Source organism: Vipera ursinii (genome assembly GCF_947247035.1).
Source record: "Vipera ursinii genome assembly, chromosome: 2".
In the NCBI taxonomy this organism is placed as follows: domain Eukaryota; kingdom Metazoa; phylum Chordata; class Lepidosauria; order Squamata; family Viperidae; genus Vipera; species Vipera ursinii.
This window is the reverse complement of record NC_139513.1, coordinates 70,065,958-70,089,785: the sequence shown is the minus strand read 5'-3', so window position 1 is coordinate 70,089,785 and position 23,828 is coordinate 70,065,958. Positions and strand designations below refer to the sequence as shown.

Here is a 23,828-nt window from a genome sequence, read left to right as displayed (position 1 = left end):
TTTAATTCAGATGCTGGATGGTTCAATACTCCCTCAAAAGCCTCAGAAACCAGCTGCTTTAAATCTTCCTTAATATTCTCTTTTAGGCCTCTAATTCTCACAGCAAACTGCATCTGGTAAAATTGAGCCAAGCTCTGTTCACTGTCGATTTTGTCTTTTAAATCTTCAATTTCCAATACTTTTGCTTCTAATAAAGCATTCTTTTGAATCAAATCTTGCACTTGATCATCCAGCACCTCCACACATTTAGCAACTTTTTGCACTGAGGACAAAATGTCTACCTTCATTTCTCTAAGTTTCTGTTCCATCCTTTCTTCCATTCTCTGCTCCAATTTCTCCAATTTCTCCTCCATCTGTAGAAATTTAACACCCATTGACTCCAAAATTAACTGGGTATGTTTTTCAAGATCCTTCGATGTCAATACATCAGGAGAATGCAACGCCTGCAGCAATGATTGTTGTTGCACCGGAGAATTTCCAGCACTCCGAAAAGTTCTAGGGGGAGGTTTAGCCGCCATCTTTTACTTACAATTGTGACGCACTTTCACTTTAAGTTTTAAGCAAAGTCCATCAAGCTTGAGAGTAAAATAAAATCTTCTTCATCTCTTCATCTTTCCCTCTTGTACTGCTCTGCCTGCTCTTTCCCTTTCATAGTCTCTCCTTCAAGCAGGGATGGTCGCAGACGCCTGGCTCTGCTCCATGAAGTCCGGAGCAGAGACGCTAGCCAGCTGGGAGCAGCCCAGGCTACGGGGGAGTTCAATCCTTCAGCCGCCCAAGCTCCAAGCTCAGGCGGCCCCGGAGAACTCAACCCCCACCTGGGGGCTCACCTCCTCCTCTTCTCCCGAGGAGGGGGCTTCAGATTCGCCCGAACAGCTGATCGGCGCTGTTTCGGGCGAAAAAACACCAGCTGAGCCGCGGGCAGCCCGGGAAGGCTCCCTCCGTCGCCGCGGAGCCACCGGAAGTCCTGGATTTGAGATTGTTAAAAGGGTTAAATATTTGGGGGTGCTTTTGTCGCCCTCTAATACAAAGTTATATAAAAATAATTATGAAAAACTATGGGGGAAAATTCAAAAAGAATTGGAGAGTTGGGAAAAATTGCAATTGTCTTTGTTGGGACGGATTGCAGCAGTGAAAATGAATGTCCTGCCTAAATTTTTATTTTTATTTCAAATGATACCGATTCTTAAGAAAGATTCTAATTTGGAGGAATGGCAGCGAGGTATCAATAAATTTGTGTGGGCAGGGAAAAAGCCACGAGTTAAACTTAAGATTATGCAGGATACTCGTGAGAGAGGTGGGCTTAAAATGCCCAATTTTAAACTATATTATGAAGCTGCTGCATTAGTAGGAATAAGTGATTGGATTAATTTGACACAAGAGAGATTATTAAATCTTGAGGGCCATGATTTGTTGTTTGGCTGGCATGCATATTTGTTGTATGACAAGAAGGTAGACAATGTGTTTAGAGTGCATATTTTAAGACAGGCATTGCTGAGAGTTTGGAAGAAGTATAGACATAAGTTAGATTGTAAGATACCACTGTGGGCAATTCCAAAACACGCAATAGAAAATATACATGCTGGTTTCAAACATGATGTGACTACGTACAAGGAGGTCCTAAGTTTGGAAAGAAATGTCTGGTGTTTGAAATCATATAGCCTCTTGCGAGAAGAGAAGGTTGTTCAAAACTGGTTTCAATATACTCAGTTACGGGCCAGGTGGAAAGAAGATCAGAAAAATGGTTTTACAATGACTGATGAAAATTTGATAAAGCAAATTAGAAATCAGGGACCAGCACATATTAAACGGATATATCTTGCGTTGATAGAGATTGATTCAGAAACAGAACTTGTTAAGGATTGTATGATAAAATGGGCCCAAAACATCCAGGAAGATATCACAATGGACACGTGGGAAAAGATTTGGGTGAGGAACGTAAAATTTACACAAGCTCAAAATCTAAGAGAGAATTTTTACAAAATGTTTTATAGATGGCATTTAGATCCTAAAAAGCTTGCAAGTATGTATCCGAATTATCAGCCTAAATGTTGGAGGTGCGGTGATGAAGATGCAACATATTTTCACATATGGTGGACATGTAAAAAGGTCAAGGCTTTTTGGATAAAAGTCTGGTGGAACATGCAGAAGATCTTTAAACAGAGGATAAAGTTTTGTCCGCAACTTTTTCTGTTGGGAATAATTACAGATGCTACAGTTGTGGACACTAAGTTGATGTTGAATTTAATTACGGCAGCAAGACTCTTGATAGGTCAGTATTGGAAGAAAGAGGAACTGCCGACTATAGAAGAGTGGACTTTAAAGGTTTCCGACCTGGCAGAGATGGCGAAGATTTCGGCCTATTTGAAAGATCACTCGCAAGAACGCTATATTATGGAATGGAGAAAATGGATTGAGTTTATCCAGAATAAGTATAGGGTTAAGAAGTTTTATGTAGCATTTGAATAAGTCTTCTTTCTTTTTTCTTATTTTTTTTCTTTTAGTTTTTTAATATATATTTAATATTACTAAGGCTTGTTTTATCCTATATAAGCTAGAGAGTGATGGATTTTAGAGTTTATAGTTGTTAGTATATGATTGTTTATGATTGTTTTTTTTATATATACCTTGTATTTAGCTCTGGGAAGTCGGGGGGGAGGGGGGAGGGGGGAGAGGTAGGGGGGGAGGGAGAAGGGAGGGGGAGGGGGGTTTTTAAAGAAAAAATGTATGTTAAAACTTTTCAATAAAAAAAAATAATATACACAAAATACTCTTGAAATACTGTGCATAAATAGATGCCCTCCAGCTTCTCTTATTTCCAATTTCATCCCACCTGCTCTTTGAGAAGGGGAGAGAAAATAGTTCCACAGCTATTGGATGTGCCAACGTCTTGCTTTGATAATATCACTCATAACTCCATCATCCTTAGACCAGGCTACTCATTTCAAATGGGAGTGCTCAGGGTGTCCACATCAGTGAGGTAGAAGGGGCAAACTTTGTTTCTCTTTGGTGACCTCCATCTTGTGGAACAGTTTTCCTTTGAGAGGTTCAGATGACACCTTCCCAGCCTTGTTTCAAGAGGGTTAGGATTTTCCATACAACTTTACAATATTAATGCTGCAGTGATTAGACTGTGAGTAGCATCAAAATTGCTCTTATTCTTTTTACTTTTGTTTTTATTCTGTATTGTTACATTTATTATGGTTTTGTTGTTGTTTATCTGGGGAATATTTTAAGTTGATATGATGTTGGTTTATATTTACCATCCACAGTTTTTAACTATACCATATCAATAAATGTTTTTTCTCTCTTCATGCAATCATTATTGTGTCTGATAGAAATTGCAGAGGTAAAGAAAACTCTCCTGTGCTTCCTCTTCTTCACTTACTGGGAATTATGGATACAGTATTGTCTGGAGGGAATCCCTGTATTTCAGACTTTCAAATGAGAGGCCTTTCTAATCACATTGGATTACAACTTCTATCATCGGCACCTTGCAGAATTTGAGTTCTATAAATTGAACCCTTTCTCTGGAGCCATCTCACACTTCCAATCAATTAAACAAATTGAACTGGGTTCTACTTTGGACCTATTAAAATATTGGAGATCTCTTTTTCTTACCCTCTAAAACATTTCAGGGGATGTTAAATTAATCCTCACTTTCACCTTTCCAATCAACAAGTTCTCACTGACAATTTCCATTCTCAGATATACATATTAACTGAAATTAAATTGAGATATTGGAAAACTGAGGATGAATTTTGAAGGCATCATGACAACTACTTCTAATGCCCACTAGGTGTTAGTTACATTAATAAGACTTATATCCAATAAGTTAGAAAAGTAAGGTCCTTCCCTTCCCTTTCCGCTTTGTCCTGGCACAGAAGTGACTGGGGACTGCTAGTATTTGTAATCAGCAACATTTTGATAGCTACAAGTTTTCTATTACTCATGCTGAGTAAGAGTATCCTCTCCCAAAAAATGCAAGAGACATAACCCTCTCCTTTATTTCTTTGTATGAAAAGGGAGAAAGAATGTGAACATGAAGAGTGCAAATATTATGTGACTTTGAGTCTAGAGTAAGCCATTTAATTTGAACTTCCATTAACAGGTTGACATTTCATTATACAGTTGACTTCAATGGGATATCTCAAAAATCCCACATATTAACAAAGGGTTTTTTTTCCTTGTAGAAACATCCTCTACAAACTTTCAAAGGAAGTTCTGTCCATTTTTCCTTCTGGCACTTCAAGGTCAGTGCAAGCAATAAAACCAGTGCCGTATGTTAGACGCCCCATTAAAGGGGCAGCGGCTCAGTGCAGGAGCAGACAGGCAGGAAGATCAACTGTCTAAATAGCTGGCATCAAATGAGGCGGATAAAACCTGAGTTAGCTGCTCCTGTCTGTCCCCATGACTGAATTGAAGCAAGTCAGACAGCTGGGCCTTCAACTGTTTGGTATTTCTACAGGAATATATCCTATATTCAAGTATTTGATTATATTGGCACCGTTACTGACTCACACAGAAATCCTCATTGAGAAAGATTATCATTGTATCTGCAGTAGAAAAAGATAGGCAATTTATGACTTTACCTGCATTTTCTTCAGGAAAAAATCGAATGTGCATATGGGGCAATCAGAAGAAGGGTATTTAACTTAGCCACTGCACAGTCATTTTCTTTCTTGTAAAATAGGACCCACCACAGTCAAAGGGTGAAAATTTAGAACAAGACAAATGGAATAAGGAGAGGAAGGTGTTCACAAGTTGTTGTTAGGTTATGGCCAATTGCACAGTTAGCCAGAGGCTTAGATTGGATTTTGCATTTTTATCTCCCAATCGAGTCCTTTCTAAGGACTTGAGATAACCAGTTGTTGGCATTGGCTGGTGTTAAAGGCATCATCACAGGATGTAAGGCAAGCTATTCCATGTAAATCTGCATTCTGCAATAATTGTTGGTGATTTTGTCAATGCTGATAGTGTTCAAATGGTGCTCCAGATGTTTTGGGATTGCACCCAAGGTGCCTATTACTATTAGTAGTACCTTTGCTTTCTTTTGTCACATTCCATTTCTATTTGCAGATCTTTGTATTTTGTGATTTTCTCCTGTTCTTTCTCTTCTCTACTGCTGCCATGTCTGCTATCCAGACTTTTTTGCCTGTCTTCCTGACAATTGTGAAGTCTGGCGTGTTATGAGGCAGGTGTTGTCTGTTTGGATTCTAAAGTCCCAGAGTACTTTAGCTTCTTCATTTTCTATGACCTGTTTCACAGTCCCACCAGTTCTTGCTTGTAGGCAAATGGTATTTCTTGCAGGTCTTCCAATACCATTGTTGCTACTTTGTCATGCCATTGTTGTTGCTACTTTGTCATAGTCAGCCTGTGTGATCTTCTTGCAGCAGCTCACCAGGTGGATCAGTTTCTCCAGCTTCTTTGTAGAGACAGCATTTGCTGTCTGCTGCTGTCTTCTCAATTCTGGCTTTGTATTCATTTGTTCTTAAGGCCTGATCTTGTGCAGCCAGAATTAGCCCCTCTGTCTCTTTCTTTTAACCGGTCTCCACCATTGCCAGGTCTCATTATATGCTTTGCCTATATACTGGCCATGTAATATTTTGCTTTGCCATGTCTCTTTCTATTCTTCATTCAGTCTGTATTATTATTTTTACTTTGCATACCCTTTCATTTAGATAGGATTTCCTGGCAGAAAACAAAAAAAAAATCTGTAGATTTTACAGAATTCCTTTTTCTGGACCCCAGGAAGAACTGACTCTACTAGCTTATTCATATGTGTTGAAGCTGAATTGTAACTAAATGTGATTGTCATGGTAGAAGAGTAAAACAAATCCTGATTCATTAAGTCTCTCCCCAATTATCTCTGCTAAAGCACAGGTGAAATTAAGAACTTTTCTAAAAAAATCCGGGAGACCAGATGGTTAAGAACTTTAAGAGTCTATTTTAACTTGGAGGCTATGCAGAAGAGATTCCTTTTTACAGACTGAAAGCTAATAAATGCAACAACGTGAGGTCTCTTTTAATAAGCTGATTTAGCATTTTCGTACACAAGAAATGCAAGAAATGCAACTGGCTGTAGTAATATCGGCTGCCCACCTGGGGACATAATATAGTCATGTCCCAAGAGGAAGTTCAGGCTGAACACTCACCGTCTTGTTGGGTCCATTATACTTCTCAAAAACATCTTGCACGCGATCTTCTCCTCCATCAGTAAACATCATGATCATCTTATTACAGTTGGCTCTTGTGATGTTGGACTATAAATAAGCAGAGATTTCAGCAAGTATAGGATGCAGAACCAAGTACACTTTTTTTCTGGGAGAGATACAATCTAATTTACAGTACACACTGCATTTGTAAGGGCACTTGATTAAAATAAATTGTTGGTGGGAAACTGGCATTTAATGTATGCAGTATGGCTTCTTCAAGCAACTTTTCTGTAACCGAATGTGATTTTGTGCATGCTTCTTCCTAATAAAAATTTCTTTGCAAATTTTTCTTAAATATGCGTATTCCCATATACATATTTTGAGTTGTAAACATTACATTTTTTTAAAAAAACCTGCAGATTTCAGTGTAGAATTTGAACTCTGCACATTTGTATACATTTTACTTGAGACTTTGGACTAATACTTTTCCTATCTAAAGAGAAGAACAAAACCAACACACAAACAGGTTGCTGACTATGTAAATACAGATGCACATGCCTTGGCACATATATTTTTCCCTATACGGAACTCAATTCAATCAGGGTGTATTTTTCAGACTTTTGGATAAGCCAGTGAAAGGAAGTGTATGGTTACAATCCTTATGTGTTCCTAGGATGGCATTTCACTATGGAGGACAACCATAGGGTATTTGTAATGGGAAAGAGCAGAAGGCAATAGATGTCAAGGTTATCAGTTCTACTTCTTTCCCATCCTGGTTGCGGTCCTCTAAAGACACTGGCAGAGAGACATCTGTTTTCTTTAGCTATTCTCCACGGGTGAAGGTGGTACAGATGAGCAAGGGAGAGGGAGTTGCTGCCGGGACCAAAATTATGTTGTGGCTATTACCGCTCAGCATTTAATAGAGCTATTCATCTTTATTTTGTCCAACGTCATTATAACCCTTCTGATCCAAGTCTTCTCAGATGGATCCTGCTAACTTTATAATGAAATGGAAGAGGCAGCTGTTTCCAATGAAATTTAAGTACTAGCTGCTGGAGTTTTCATTTATCTAGGAGAAAACACCCAGCACTGAAACCTTTTCCTTGGTTTCAGCCCCTCACATGCTCAGGAAAAAGAATAATTAAGGTTCCAGCTCTGTTTGTCATCTTAACAATTAAATATTTCAGGGAACAATTGCAATGAAGACAATTCCAGAGATGCCAGGCTGTTGGATGAGCAAATATCCTTCTGTTCTACCATATCAGAAGACAGAGCCAATGTAAGGTAATGGGGTACAGGCCTGAATATTTTAAAATTTCTTGCAAGGAATAAATGTCCCTTGCTTGTACATAGGAGATACAAATTGATACAAATACAGATCAGATGTCCTTTTGGCTAATGAACTACTCTTGCTGGTGGCAGGATCGAAACAGCAGTGTTTAACCAATGCCTGCTTGCGTTGTTGCTAGTGGTACAGCTAGTTCTCAATTTACAATTATAATTGACTCAGAATTAAGGTCATAAGTCATGGTAGTCATTATGCATGTGACCATATAAGATGTTATGACCTTTTTACAGCAGTTAAGTGAATGTGATGGTTGTGAAACAACTCTGTTATACCAAATGATTTGAGTTTTTTTGCCAAAAAACTAAGTAGTAAACTGTGGAAACTGGCAAAAAATGTTGAAAATTGTGATCACATGACTATGGAATGTTCCAAATAGCTGTAAATGTGAGCCAGTTACCAAGCCAGTTACCAAAATGACCATGGGCCATCAGAATTCCAGAACTGGGTTATTAGTATCTTTGGGAGGGGGCATTTTCATAGCTTCAATGGTTGTTAACTGAGGGCTACTTGTATTATCCTCAGAATAACCCCTGTCAATCAAGAAACAGGTTTAGTGACTGTGTCAGTTATTATCTTGGTCCAACCTGCCTCACAGGATTGCTAGGTGTAAAAAAACCCCTCTCCCTCATGGTTGATAGGTGTGAAAAAGAATCTTGTATTTTATCTCGAGTACTCTGGGAGAGAGATGATCTACATATGGGATAAACAGAGGAATACAAATATATAATGTGCTTACAATGTAATGTGCTTACAAATGGCAATTTTTACCTAGTACAGAAAATTTAAAATACAATAAGCTCTGTGTTCTGAAAAGATTCTTACGATGCAGGCATTCTGGAACTTGCAGCTAAAAGGGGAAATCATTGTGGCTTTAATTGACAGATTCCACAATTCTTCACAGTCCTTTAATATTTTTTATCAAAGACTGTTGTGCTAGGCTAGTGTTTATCTTGTATGCTAAGATAACAGAACAGAATATAGCAAAGGGAGACAATGTTCGTGGAATGTTGTGCTAAACTGGGTTCTCATGGTAATGGAAGTTGTAGTAAATCTCAAGAGCAAAGCTGCAGTTGGCAAACTAGAAGGTTACATCTATCTAGGGAGACAAAACAAAGGAAGTGAATTGTGGCTGCCATCAAACATTTGACACTGTGGAGTGAATGGGCCACACTGAGTGTTATAACTTGATGCAGTTCCCAAGGCTCAAGGAAGAAATCATGGCAAACTTAGATTAAGAAAAAGTGACAAGAAGCAAATGTCATAACAGGCCCTTTTAAGTAAAAATTTAGTGCCCTGTCCAGAGTTCTGAAAAAGGACAACCTTGTAATTACAGGTAAACACAATGGATTTCTTTCTTTCCTTATGGCCTCAGTATTATTCCATTTCTATTCTCTTGCTCCAAAGCCGCATGCAGGATTTCTTTCCTCATTTTATTACAGCATCAACTCAAATCCACCAGTAGATTTTTTGGGCTGAGTAAGAGTTGGAGTTCAATTTTTCTCAGGTTGTTATCCAATATACAGGCATATTTATTTAGTGTCCCATCAAGGAAAACTAAACCAACATAATCACTTTTGCTTTTTAACATAGTAATGACACTAGGAGAATCTGAGACACAAACATAAAATTCCAGGAATCCTTCTGCTTAGACTTGTCAAGGTCAAGCTAAAATTTCAAACACAGAGATTTTCATTGTTTCCACCCCCCTTGATAGTTGCTGGGGATAGATTGGGAGAATCCTGCACTTGGGTGCTTTCGGCAAACAGAACACTAAAGATTCTTCATATGACTTTATATCAAATTTGGCTCTTCTCCAGCTCCATATTTCTTTGCCTCCATCTTATTTGAAATCTGGCATTTTAACGCTTAACCTTCCACCCTCCCAAGTTTAAACCCTGGACTTACATTTTGCAATTGCTCAAAGGCATATTCAAAGCCAGCCTTATAATCAGTGGTTCCTTGGGCCTCCATTCCTTCCACATCCTCTTTGAAGACCTTCTTGTTGCGGATATTAGCTTGGACTAAATGTTTAAAACAGGACACAGGTTGCGCCTTCTGGTTAAACTGAAAGACAGAAAATTATAATCCATTAGACTAGTTAAGGGCACCATGCAAAAGCTGCTAACCTGATCAGCTTCCACCAACTGGGTTTAGTGAATAACAGCTGTAAATGTTTTGAGTAATACTGAGCCATGATAACATACTTAGGTCAGCTGAGACAATCAATTGAGGAGTCAAGGAAGGTCAGAAGAAAATTACTACTACTTCCAGAGACTGACTTTCCTTTAAAATATGATTGTATCCTATTTCAAAATATTGGAACCCTTCCAGTTGATAAAGTTTCTGCAGCTGTGCTGTTCAAGATCCAGCTATAAAGGATGTAAGAACAAGAGAAGACACACAGCAAAGGGACTACCCTTGGAAATGATGATCAATTGCAATATACTGGTAAGGACCTGCCTCAACTAGTGCTAAAGCAAAACTCTTGAAACTGGCATTGTTTCAACAGGAACTTCTATTGAGAGTTAGTGATAGCAGTAGTAGAGCAAGGCAAGATCTAAATTCTTCCCACATGAAATGTCACATTAAAACTGTCCTTTCAAACCCCTTCCTAGTGTCCACCATCCGGTTTTAGCCAATCCATAGGTGTGAAGTTGTTATGGGAACCGGAGTGATAAAATGCAGTTCTCAAGATTTCAGTTCCTTTGCGGTCCAGTCTTATCCATATGGAGATAAGGCAGATGGCTGCAGGCATACCCCTCCCACCTTTAACACCCAGAGAGGGTCATTTCAAATAAGGTAAAACAAAGCAAAGGAAATACATCTCAGAGCCCACAGAACCTCCCCCCTCCCCACAGAGCAAACCTCCCCCCTCTCAACAGAATGGCAGTACCCTAAAATGGAATGCACAAGCAAGTGAAATGGATTAAATGAATTGAGGGTCTGAGAGGTTTCAACTTGTAGTGAGTGTATCTTTGAGAGAGAGAGAGATCAATCAGCAGTCCAAGATCTATCCCTGCTTTTTTGCATGAGTGGGCATATAAATATTAAGATTTCAGCTTACTATAACCTAGGGATAATGGGAATTGTAGTCCTATTTTAAAGGGAAGGAACACAATGACCTCAAACTGATATTTCCAATTACCACTGCAGCTTGCAATTAACAAGGTTCTCTAGGAGAAAGTATGCCAATTAAAATGCATAACAAGTGCACAGCGGATATGCCCACTGGGGAAGATAGTTTATGGTCTTCCCACCCTCTTGTGAAAGGAAGAGCTGCAGATTATAACTCCAATCACACAAAGAAAGACGCAGTTTGGATAAGGTTGTGCTAAAGAAGTGCAGAAAGGAGTGGCTGAAATAAACATGGTTTCTCCCCTATGCTGGGGGTCACAGCCCTCTTACTGATGACCACATTCCGTACTCAGGTTTCTGTAGGAATAGACTGACATTAAGGAATAACAAAAACCTTCGTTCCTGTTGAGAGTGATTGAATGAATTTGTGGATAGCATAACTGGGATTGCCCAAACATATTTTTTGCAGGGCATTTTAATGCTTTATCACAAGGTCACAGCCTCAGTGATGTGGGTGCTCTATGCTAAATTGTTGTTGGGAGAGAGCAGGCTTCTCTTGCATAGAGTTTGGCCAGCAGGTGAACTGAAAAAAACACACTCCTTTTTGCTTATGGCTTAGTTTGCTGGAAATACAGAACATTAATTTAGAAGGCAGTGATCCAGCAAAAGTAACGAGGCTAGACTTGTTAATTAGGCCAGCCATGTTTCTGCCAGTCAACATGATAGGGTTACGGAGAAGGATGGAATTTTTATTTTCTTTCATGGTGTGCCTTAATTTTGACTTATAAAAAGAGCAAATTTACAGGACTTTATTGAGGGGAAGAAGAACAAGATTAATTTAAGTCAAATTAAACATTAATTCAGGAAGATAACCTAAAATACATAGTACAAAACTGAAAAGTACTTAGCAGGCAATTCCTCAAGCTTTCTCCATGTCCTTTATGCTCAGGATCAGGTTTTGGGAGTAAAAACAGTACATTTGCTAATTGTTCTTGATGTGGCCAGGATTGTGACAGTTGGGGATTCATCCTATCTGAAAATCTGTCTTGGAAAATTCTAATTTTTCAGGTGGGATGCAGCTGAGCAGCAGAGATGCCAATATTAAGAAAACCTTCAGGGGACACCCATTAAGAAACGACAGGAAATTTCAGGAATGACACCTCCTTCTAACACTGCCAGGAAAAAAGACATTGTCCTCCTGTAAGTTTGCCAGCTGTTAAAAAAAAAGTGTGTGTGGGGGAGACAGTAATAAACCACTAACTTGTGGCCGATGGAAAAATTGGCATGCCAGCTAATTACAGTTCAGGCTTGACTCTTGGACACTCTTATTAGTTCAACAGAAATCTGGATCTGGATGAACTAACTTTAAAATCACGGCACCACTGACAATTTTCAACCTAGTGCCTTCCAGTTAGGTGGGGATGTTGTAGGTTTGCCCTTCTCAAGCCATGGTCTATTCATTTCTTGCTAAAGTATCCTCCGAAGTCCTCCAGATGGCTTTCGTGCCTGAAGCAGAACTATAACTCAAGTCTCCTGGCCTCTAGTCTCGTGCTGTAACCATGCACCATTTAATAATTTAAATTTAAAATAACTTTAAAATCTTAGTCTGTCCTCTGGCAAGGAATTCTTGAAATTATAGTCCAAAATATGTTCAACTCTGTTTCCTATTTGATTTATAGGTGATGCATAATGCTGTCAATAAATAAGTCTTCTGCTGTCAAGAAGGTACAGATTGTACTCCTAAATTGTTTAGGTTTTCCTTTGTAACAAAGACTGTTGTTATGGAAACTATTTAAGGAGGAATAAACTTGATTTAAAGCAATCCACCAGGCCCAGTGGATATAAATGGTAAAGTTTTAGTGATATTTTAGTTTTTGTTTTTTGGTTTGGACACATGAAACATTTGTCCTACAGTGCCAAGGACACCACGCTGCCAGCTTCACTTCACATGTATACATACTGTACATATATACATAGGCTCTGTCCCTCAAAGGCAGAAAAATGTTGAAGGCCAGTACAATAAACAAAACATTAGAGTCAGTGTGATGTATAGGATGAGTATTATATAAACCAAAGTGGGATTTTCATCACTGAAGATAGCCCTCCTCAGCTGTGCTAGTCACTGGGACCAATTTAGCTTATGGATTTGTCAACCTGCTTGTGCTGTTCTACACATCTGTGTTCTCCATCTCTCATGCACTTCCCACCCTTTCTACTGAGAGTATTTCTTGAAGCTGTGATGGTACCATTCCTTCTTATCTTCAGAAGAAAGTTGGTATAAGAGGGACCAGTGGTTCTCAGGCTAGTGTCACCATATTCCAGCTGTGAACTTGAAAATAACAGCCAAAGGACCATTAACTTGGAAAGAAGGGGGGCGGGGGAAGAGTCTAGAATTTAAACTCTGGAGCAACTATCCAAGCATACATACACACATACATACACACACACATACACATACACACACACACACACACACACACACACACACACACACACACACACTGCTTTGTGAGATAACATAGGCAGATTTTTCTGCTGTATTGGCTTACGTTTTGTCTGTATTGAAGTATCAGAATTTGGTAAATCGTGTCCGAAAGTCTACTAACAAGCCCTTTCTAGAATAAGGGATGGAGAGTCTACAGTTCTGTCAGCCCTTATCCAAACAAATAAGGATGGATGGGAAGCAAGACCTACCCGCAAAAAACCCCAAAACCCTCTCTCAAACAACTATAGAAGAGAGGCAAGGTTTAGTCTTCCATGAGCTGAATTTAAAATAAAAAACTGGAAGGCTTTTCAGTTTGAATGGCTGCACCCTCTTCCTCTTCCATAAAGCACCATGTGCTTGCTAGAGAGCTGAATGTCATTCATAGGGATATCTAAGCTGATTTAGGTTGTTCCTTACTTTTTCCAAGCCATAGCAGACATGAGAGGACACCTCTCCTCTTCCAGAAGCTTAACACTTGCCAGAGGACTAGGAGAGCAAAGAATAACAGGTAAAAAGGACCCTCTATTTTAGATTAGGGACAGGGATATGACAGGTAGAAAGAGGCTGTTGAGCAAGTGGCTGCGATCCTTAGATGTCCCTTTCCATGTATCTATCCAGCCGGAGGCAGCAGCTTGGGAAGACATTCCTGAAAGGAGTTCAGCTTTGCTAATGCCGCCAATTTCATTCTTGATCTTCTGCAGCTATAAACCACAACACGTTCCTGCCTGCAAACGAACCTTTTCCAGGTCCAGGAAAGAGCCCAGCCTTTTTCATGAGCATGATCCTCTCAGTCAAAGCTTTCCTTTTCCTCATCCTTGTCATACCTACTGGCTATGTCCCTCCCCTCCCCCCCCCCGCAACTCCCACCACAAAGAACCACCTTGTGCAAACAGAACGGCTTGTCAAAGCTGGCACAGAGGAAATGGCAGTGTAGGATGCAATTTATTTCTTGCAGGTGTGTTTTGTCATTTGCAATCGATCAAAGGCAAAGAACAGTCAGGAGTGTGGGAAAAGGAAAGGTGACAGAAATGGTAAATTGGGCTGCAGGAGCTGCATGAGGCAGAAGCCAAGGCTTCAGATGGGCATCTCCCTCTCCCCCACTCCCTGTTATACAAGGTAACAAATCAGACAACTAAAGAGCACGGTTGTTTTCACAGGGCTGATGTGGCATTTTGGTTTGAGATGTTTTCAGAACTTGTTTCTTAGAGAAGCTATGGTTTAACTCCTAGAGGCTGGTAAGTACAAGAGCAGGCATTAAATGCACCACATCAAACCCAGGACAACAGCTTTGGTCATTAAGTTCTCTTGCTGCTGGAGAAATACTTATCTTGCTCCTGAGTGGTTGGTTCTTTCACCTTTACTTTTCTGTCGCCTGTACTATCACGCCTGCCACTGATACCGTTGAATTTATATGAGCCCTGAGCAGAAGCCACATAGATTGGCTTCAGTATGAACTGTGAACCATCAACTTCTTCCAAATTGTACTATTATCTAATAGCAATGAAAGTTAACTGATGAAAGCAATAGTCTACTGCGGTGATGGATTCTCAAGTATTTATAGCATTTGTATTGCAGTTATTGCAATGTAAATAATCATATATCATTGTAGATTTATTACTATTGCATTATTTGATACTCTTTCATTCAAATACTTTCGATCAGACCTTTGGATTGTAGGAAAAAGTTTGGAAGTATGCTGAAAAATCCAAAGAAGTGCAATATCTAAGCAAAAAACTTGTCTATCAATCTGGATTGTGAAAATTGTCAATCTATTTAACTTCAGATAAGTTGAGTTTTCCAACATCCCTAGAGAGCAAAGATTTCTTGCAAGTTTTCTTTCTTTTATCTTTAGGCATATATGAATTGCTACAATACACCTGACAGTTCCTTATGGTTAGCTTGTAAATCTATAGACTGTGGGCCTGTCCTTTTTGTCCTATGTGTACCTTCCCCACTTTCATCTGCATGATTGGCAGCATATCTCACAAGTGTGAACACAGGCATTAATTCAAAAATGGTTGCATGGTCACATTACAGTAAAAGGGAAATATGACATTATGGTGCATTGATATTACCCTGTAACAAATCTTAACAGAACTGCACACAAAGCACTCACGTTAGTTACACCTTTATTTAGTGGCCAAGTGAACCACTATCACTCAGAATAGAGGTGTGCTGATGTGAATTCCCTTTGCTAAATATCTACACAACAATTATAATGTTTACCAATAGGTTGTGGTACAATTTAGTGCTATTCAATCTGCTCTCTTTCCTAAACGTGGGCATGTATATTTATGTAAGAAAGGATATATGTGGTTTTTATATTTATAGGTATGTGCATGTGCCTATAACTATAATGTAATTAAGAGAATCTTAATAGAATCTTAATAGAGAAATCCATCAATTACTGCTGTGGATGGTATGACAATGAAGAAAATATTAGATTCTGCATCTCGCTTCCTTATTTTGTGTGCTCAGCACAAATCTGCATATATTCTCTTGGTCTGCATTCCATTTTTTAAAAAAATCTGGAATGAGGAAGAAAAGCATTATTGAAGATATAAAAGCAAATATAGCCAAATTCATAACAAAACTAGTATTAAAGATGGTATAGGCTACTACAATATTTCACAATGCTTATTAGCATTTATTATTTCTATAATTACACTTCCCAATCCAGTGGGTGCCATATTGGTGGAAAGCTGCCTGTGTCTTTGCCCCTTACTTTCCTACCATAGTCTGGCTACTCACAGAAGCAACATTAACGTAGTCATCATCTGAGAGCGTGTCCAACATGTCATAGACTGAGGTCTTCATCAGCTTCAGTGTCAGGCCACTGACACTACCGCTCCTGTAACAGAAGATAAGGTAGAGCTCATTATGCATCTCTTTCAGTAAGGGCCTTTCCTTGCTTCCAAAAGCATGACCCAGCAACGTATTTCCTTCGCTGTGACTCACGAGGTTGCCTTCATCTTGCTCCCAGCCCGAATCTGAGACAGCTTAAGATTGCTCTTAGCTGTCCTAATTTCAAAATGCTTTCCCCCATCAGCAGGCAACAAACTGTAGGAACTTAATGTTGTGATTCAGGGTCAGCCTGTGGGTTTGGCAGTTGGGTCGGATGACTCAGAGGAGGAGGAGGAGGGGGGTGTTGAAGAGCTTGCTGAGGGGATTGGACAGCTTGATGAGAGCCCCCAGCAAGGCCCCTCTCATCTGGTCACGATGCAGACCCAGCTGTGTGAGCCTGACAGCATGGATGAAGATGACCCACAGCTGGCCCTGTTCAAGGATGCCCGACGCAGGAGGCAGTCAGTCAGGAGTAAACAGGAAGGCAATGGGGCACCTCAGAAGGAGGCACAGAGAGGCCACGCCCTGAACTGTATTTAAGGGGAATGTGTGGGAGGGCTGGTTTGCTGAAGGCAACCGCTTGGATTGTTCCTGCTTCTTAGCTCGTGTTTTATGGTTGGTGTCTTGTCTTGCTCTGTTTTATGTGAATAAATTTGGCAGGCGTAATTCCAGCCTCTTGCCATTTGTAAAGGGGTTGTCCCTGCCTTTTCTGCAGGGCTGGTAGCAGGCTGGTACAGAACACTTAATCACGAGTACCTTCGGATGTACTTCAGTGCTCATTCTGTCAATCACAAGTCACCATAGGTAGGAATCAGCCCACCCCCACCCCCGCCCAGCACTATGGTCCACTTCAGATTGGTGAGGACACATTCCTCCCCTCAGGTTTCTGACTCAGCAGTGTGCTTGCTTGTTTCTTTCAAATAGAAACATTCTTCAGTCCATTTCCATGAGGTTTTTTTGCAACAGCCATTGATAATTCTTTATTATAAGCTTGATTTGAATCCACTCCAGAGTCAAAGCTTTTTTTTTTAATCACCCACAGGCCATAGTTTTAAAACTAGTTGATTAAGCAGCACATGCCCCTAAATGTACCTGGGACCTCTGAATAAATAAGCATAGGATCAAATGTTAAAATTCTTCCGTTAAGGCACTTCTGTCATAGCTGTGAGAATTAATCCTTTGTTGGAAAAGATGGAAGGTAAAAAAGGAGATTCCTGGGATCAGCAAATCAATATGGATAGACTTGTGGCTTTAAAAGCTTTCCAGCCTTATTGCTGTTTACCTAGGCATAAGTTATGCCAAATTAAATAGGATTGATTTTCCAGCAAAATGGGTTTTAGCATATGTGCTGATTGCATCTAACCTTTCTTTCATACACATCTGTGCCTTCAAAATCTTGAAGCAATATATCCTAGCTCAGCTGCATACAACTGCAGCCCACTGCTCACTAAATTCCCAAAAGGAATTTAGAGCTGACCTTGAAAGAGCCATTAAGGAGGGACTTAGACAAGGGATTATGGAGTCCAAAGACTGAAGCAAGAACAAAGGAGAAAATTTAAAATAACCCTGTCTTGTTTTTGTTTAGTAAAAGATGGGACAGACAAAAACTCGGATAGGCCCAGATTCCTCCCAAAGCGCTTTGAACACACCTGGGCACTACAAATAGGGTGCAGATTGGTAAAGGAAACAGCAAATTTTAGGCTGCTCCAACTCTGAGGAAAGAATGGCCCACTCCTATCTCCTCACAAAGTTTAGAGCTTTGGGAGAGTTATATATTGACTGCGAGGGAGGAAAGTCTTATCCTCTTTGTCAGCCAGATCAGCCAAATCCACTAATGTGAGGAGAGCTTTTGCAGTCAGATTGTCCTGATATCTGAAGCACCAGGTATGTTATATTTCCTTTCCATGATTATCTTATGCTGCGGAAACAGCCTCTCCTGCCCACTGAGCCTCCAAAATCATTTCAAGAATTTTAGCATTTTACTGGGACCCAAACAATGAGATATAGTCTGAAAATATGACAAGTGGAAAATTGTAGGGAAAAATACTCACACATCCACAATGATCACCATGTCTTTTGGAGATGAGGCCCCTTGAATGTACCTGCATTAAGCAAAAAGGGAAATAAAATGAGAACTTGCATTCAATAGACTTTGTGAGTTTAGATAAAGGCTGAAGGTATCACTATAAGGACCTGCCTTACTACCTTTAGCAGGCTCAGGTAGCACCTTTAAGGGGGAAGTTTTGGGGTGCTATTACAGAGAATTCAACCATTTCAGAAAATTCAACAATTTCATTAAGAGAATAAAGACATTTGAATGTTCTTTTCAAGATTCCACAGTATCTTGAGCTGAGCCGGTTCTGCTGAAGAGATGGACAAAGAATAGCATGGATGTTGGCATAATAATTAGGTGTCAGTTCATACAAGCCACATCTATTATTTATGGTCAGTCCTGGAAAGCTGAAATGTGACTAGACAGTCTCTTAGTTGGGAAATCAGAGCAGCTTAAAAGATGAAATGAAAAAAAGAAGCTTGTATCCATTTGTTACTTTGATCTACTACATTTGTACGTTTTCTGGGCACATTTCTAGCTATTTTTGTGCAATCAAAAATGTATAAAACAATTTTTAAAAAGGAATACAGACTAATTTTAAATGATGACTAATTTTACTTTAGATTCATTTTTTTACTTTATAGTTTTTGGAATAAAAAGAAAAATCTCCCTGGAGTTCAACTCAACTCCTTGTGATAATATGGATGGATTTGCATTATTTGGGAGGCAGTGGTTTCCTATTGTTATTTTGTTTCCGGACGCATTACTCTAATATCTATAGTCTTGAGATTTCCTGATGGTTGCCTATCCAAGTGCAAACCAGGACTAAAGCTGCTTACCATTCCAAGATCAACCACGTAAGCCTTGCCAGATGCTATGGACTTTTTAAGAGACTGGCAATGAAATTACAAAGGTTGCAGACATGTGCTCTCTTTAAATGTAAGTTTGCTAAACTGTGACCTCTTCATTGCCTTTAAATAGATTTATATTTATTTACTTACTTATTTACATTTATTAGTATCCTGCCTTTATTACTTTTACAAATAACTCAAGGAGATGAACCTATCTAATACTTCTTCCTCCTCTTAGTTTCCTCACAACAACAACCCTCTGAGGTGGATTGAGCTGAGAGGGAATGAATGGCCCAAAGCTGGTTTTCATGGCTTTGAACTCACAGTCTTCTGGTTTCTAGCCTCCTGCCTTAACTACTAGACCAAAGTGGTTGACAAAGTATTTCACTAAGTACCTAAACAATGTTATTCCCTATTGTTCTAGATGAGCCCAAAGTATAAGAACAGCTAATTGATCACCAAAATATACTCTTCTTGTCACGTAGTTCTCTACAGATTCCAATTCTCCTCCAGATGTTGAGAATGCCATATTTTTCTATGAAATAAGCTTCTACTGTACATGTATGTGAGTATACCATTATCTAACCAGATGCTCACTAATCACCTTTTTAAATTCATTTTGAGATCTTTAGAATTGGTCACTTCCTCTGCTATCTTGTCTTGTGTCCTTCCACCCTATCATGCCATCTAAAACAATCTCTTTCCCTCTGGATCATGTTGTTTCAGAATGTTGCATTATTTTTTTCTGCAAAATCATCTCTAGTTCTTCCATTATTACAATTCATTGAAGCATAGCATACAACTTATAAGTAACCTATGGAATCCTACTTTTAACCAAAATTTGCAATATTTTGTCAGAGCAATGAAAACGGCACTGCAGTGGCACACCATAAGCATTTGCCCTTTGATACCCCTGGAAAAGGGCAGAGTTTGTATCGCAATGCTATTTGTATCACTCTGCCCACCCCCTTCTAGCCTGCAGAAGCTGCTACCCACGACATCTTATAAGATACTAAAGGAAACTTTCTGATGCATATTTTAGCCCTTTCCTTCATAACTAAGGACTAAAAAAGTAAAATAAATCTATTCTTTTATTTCCATTCATTTATTTACATTTATCTACACTTTTATTTCCATGGCTCCATAGCAATTTATTACATCCTCCTCCTTTCTCTTAGCTTAACAGCTTTACAATGTAACAGCTTTCCTTTCACTTAATTCATTTGTTAATTCATGCTCTTTACCGTGAATTATGTCTAAATGTCTAGGCAAGCTAAGCTGATACAGAGGCTAACCTGAGTTTAAAAACCTTGGTAGGTTAAAGGTTTTAGTTCAGGCACTGGCATTGGTTTTATTCTTTCACCCTCCATTAGCATACATCATAGGTGAGCAAATTATTCAAACAAGGAACCATGCCAGTATCTTCCTGATTATGATAAAGGGACACATGATCCTCTTTTTTGTGATATAAGAGCAGCCGAGAGAACCGACTTTCGAAGAGAACAAAGGAAGATTAAAAGAGAAAGGACTTTTCTTCATCATCATTTGATAATAAATACCTTGAAGAAAACAGTGCTAACTTGCAATGGTTCCAGAGATACAAATTTACCAAGTTGCATAAACCACGGATGGTTGCATTTCATGTTTATGAACTGTCATGCATGAAGATACAATTTTAATGAATATATATTCATACACATACATGCCCACAGACACACTCAGGAATGCAAAAATGCAACTATTAATCCATTGTCTAGTTCAGAGGTGGGGAACGATGGCCCCTTTATGATCTGTGGACTTCAACTCCCAGAATTCCTGAAAGTTGAAGTACACAAGTCATAAATAGCTCACTGTTCCCCATCCCTGGTCTAGATCAATCAAACTCTGGAGGGTAAGGCAGTCAGCAATGCTAGATGGCCTCAAGGATGTGGAATGCACTGGAGTCATAGTGTTCTGCTGCTGTACCTCAGATTAGAGCTTAAATATTGAATTCTATCATATTTTTAGTAGTAAAAATTCTGTTGGCACACACATCTATGTTACAATTTTACCTTAAGATTCCTCCTTCCCATATCAGTGGTTTCAGGGACCAAACTATTTTAAAATGGTAAGAAGACAATTACTTGACTCTTTGTAAACAATAAAGATAATTTTTTAAGAATTTGCCTTGTTTTAAAACAATGCATATTAAACCTAAATGAATATGTTTTTCTCTGTAAATCTCAATAACCTTGTTTTGTCTCCCTTTCTCTCTCCCCTTCTCTCTCTCTCTCTCTCTCTCTCTCCATAAACTGATTTACAGAGTTAAATTGGAATAAAATGTAGGGAGGGCAATAGGGATGGATAGACCCCTGTTTTATTTCAGACACATGATATAGAGTTAAATTATTATATATGCAGCCCAATTTTTTTTAAAAAAGAATTGGCTCATCATGTAATCAGAAGAAATGTTGGTTTGGGTAATGGCAGGAACTGCTTCAGCACTGATGTACTGAAACATCTACATCTGCAAGCAGTATGCTTGCTCTAAAAGGCGTATTGGAAAGTATGAGCTCCAGCATCTAGTATAAGTCTACTTCATTCATAATACTAAGTCATAACGTGGTGGGTACTTTTGGGCTTAGCATTACACATGATACCATCCATTACACATTAATATAAAGTCTGAACCATACTGGCATGGCTCGTTCAGCAAAACATTTTAGCAGTGCTATGTGTAAATACAGTTATAATGGTCTCTAAGAAACTCACAAACAGGAAATCAAGATGAGATATTTTTCCTGTTGTGGCTCCCCATCCATTGTTAATTGAAGTGACACTATTAATAATCAGAACACTGCTTACAGCCATTGTGATAAGCAGCCCTTGCAATATTGCCCTATTTCTCTTTAAACTATCTTTTTGAAACTGTTCCTGATCCTTTTGTTGGTTCAGGATAATGTTAACTTCTGCAAAATGGATCTTTTTGCTTCTCTACTGTAATACCAGATCATTTATGAACAAGTTAGAAAGCTGCACAGCCAGGACATACCTATGGGGAAATTAACTATTTACATCCTTCAGGGCAAAACCTGTCCATTAGTTCCTGCAGAGCATCTTTTTCTTACCCATTCCTAGGAATACCAGTCCCCTTATAAATAAAGACTGCTCGCATTAAGAAGTAAAAAGGATGGTTGGGATTGGGAAAATTAATGGGTCCCCTGCTAAACAAAATCCATAAACATAATGATCAATTAGTGCCAGTATCCACAGACTATTAATGATGTGGCCTGGCTTTTCCTCCAAAGAACATTACTCCACTGAGCCTCATTGAAAGGGCTGCTCCAATTTGTGTGTGTGTGTGTGTGTGTGTGTGTGTGCGCGCGCACACACACACACACACACACAGAGAGAGAGAGAGAGAGAGAGAGAGAGAGAGAGAGAGAGAGAGAGAGAGAGACTGCAGACTGCCTGCCTTCCAGTAGTTTTCTTTCTGCTCAGTTCTGTATCATCTTCCCCGTTAAACCCCTCCTCTGGGCAATAAGCAGAGAGTGCGTGTGAATGCAGTAGAGTGGGGTGACAATCAGGAACATTGGCTCTAGGGGACACATTTTTCCTTTTGATGTTTGCAAGAAACTGACAACCCAAGAATGGATTTGTAGCTCTTTCACACACATTGGTTCATTCAGCTCATTCCTCTTTTTACAGCTTCCTCATTTCTATGTGACAGGAGACACCCTCTGGAAAGTTGCTCATGAACCGATAAGCAGAGTGCTTGCCTGCCAGGCTGAGTTATTCCCCACCAGAGTGCAAAAATGCGCAAAAAGCATTAAAAAAATAGTTGCTTCTGCAGAAACAACACACCTAGAAACCATTATTTGTCTGTCTGTTTGCATCTATCTATCTATCTATCTATCTATCTATCTATCTATCTATCTATCTATCTATCTATCCATCCAGTGCTTTTTTGTAAAAGAAAAAGGTGCCGGAACTCACACATGTTATACAACCCACCTTGCCTACCTTACAAGGTTCCATCCAAAAAAGTTGCCGGAACTCCGTTCTGAGCATTCAATGAGAAAAAAAGCCATCTATCTATCTATCTATCTATCTATCTATCTATCTATCTATCTATCTATCTATCTATCTATCCATCCACCCACCCACCCACCCACCATCTCAAAATGCGTAATATACCCCACAAGCTAGTTTTCCCCCAAGACCTTCTTCCTTAGTGCCTGATATAATGTATCACACCTTCTGTCATCATACAGTCAACGTGATGCTTATTTCCTTGTTTGCATACTTTGAAATGTCAGTGAAATATTTTCAGAAATCTCATAGGCCAGAAGTACCCAACTAGTAATCCCTCTGCATGTAAGAACGATACTATTTGCTCCTAAGATCTTACTTTGGATTACTCTGTATCACGTATATATCAGAAATGTATCATCATAGAAGAGCTATAATTCTTCAAACAGATACATGGAATCATAAAAGCTGACCCAAATCTGTCTGATATCTTCATATCACTGTTTTGTCAATCATTAGCAATTGAGCTAGAGAGTGTCAAAGGATGCTCATCTTTTAACAATTAAGAAAATTAAATCTACTTTGACAGTACAGAAACCTATGAACAGGACAGTATAAGTCATGACAGGATCAATAACTTCAGGGGGCATCTCTGTCTACCTGTTTTTATGTGTTGGACACAAGAAAGGGAAATAAAAGCTACCTGCCTATTATCTACTGTTTGGGAGCTATGCTTAGTTTACATTTTGATTGATGATTAAGAACATGCAAAATTGTGGCACAGAAAGTGCCACTTAGCTCTGTTAAAAATTCATTGTAATGTTAAACTGTAAATAAAGCTAATGTTTCCTCTTACGTCTACATAAAGTCTGATCCTTTCCTCAAAGAAGCTAGAGGGAGATGTGATGGCACAAGCTGGCTCAAACAGGATCAGTCCCAGCATGAATTAATTAGTGCTTAATTACTATCAATTATTCAGCATTACTGGGAATTGCTTGTAAATGGACAG

At 39.2% G+C, this 23,828-nt stretch overlaps 1 protein-coding gene across 1 annotated transcript in view; it reads right to left on the bottom strand.

The window, feature by feature from the left end:
* Nucleotides 1–23,828, bottom strand: part of CACNA2D2 (calcium voltage-gated channel auxiliary subunit alpha2delta 2) — a gene marked incomplete at both ends in the record, with an annotated part of 699,157 nt that overhangs the window by 101,265 nt on the left and 574,064 nt on the right. Inside the window, 4 exons of the mRNA XM_083355340.1 lie at nt 6,153–6,260; nt 9,406–9,564; nt 15,812–15,911; nt 17,956–18,006. Coding sequence (XP_083211466.1) covers nt 6,153–6,260; nt 9,406–9,564; nt 15,812–15,911; nt 17,956–18,006 — 418 coding nt within the window. The remainder of the gene's footprint in view (nt 1–6,152; nt 6,261–9,405; nt 9,565–15,811; nt 15,912–17,955; nt 18,007–23,828) is intronic.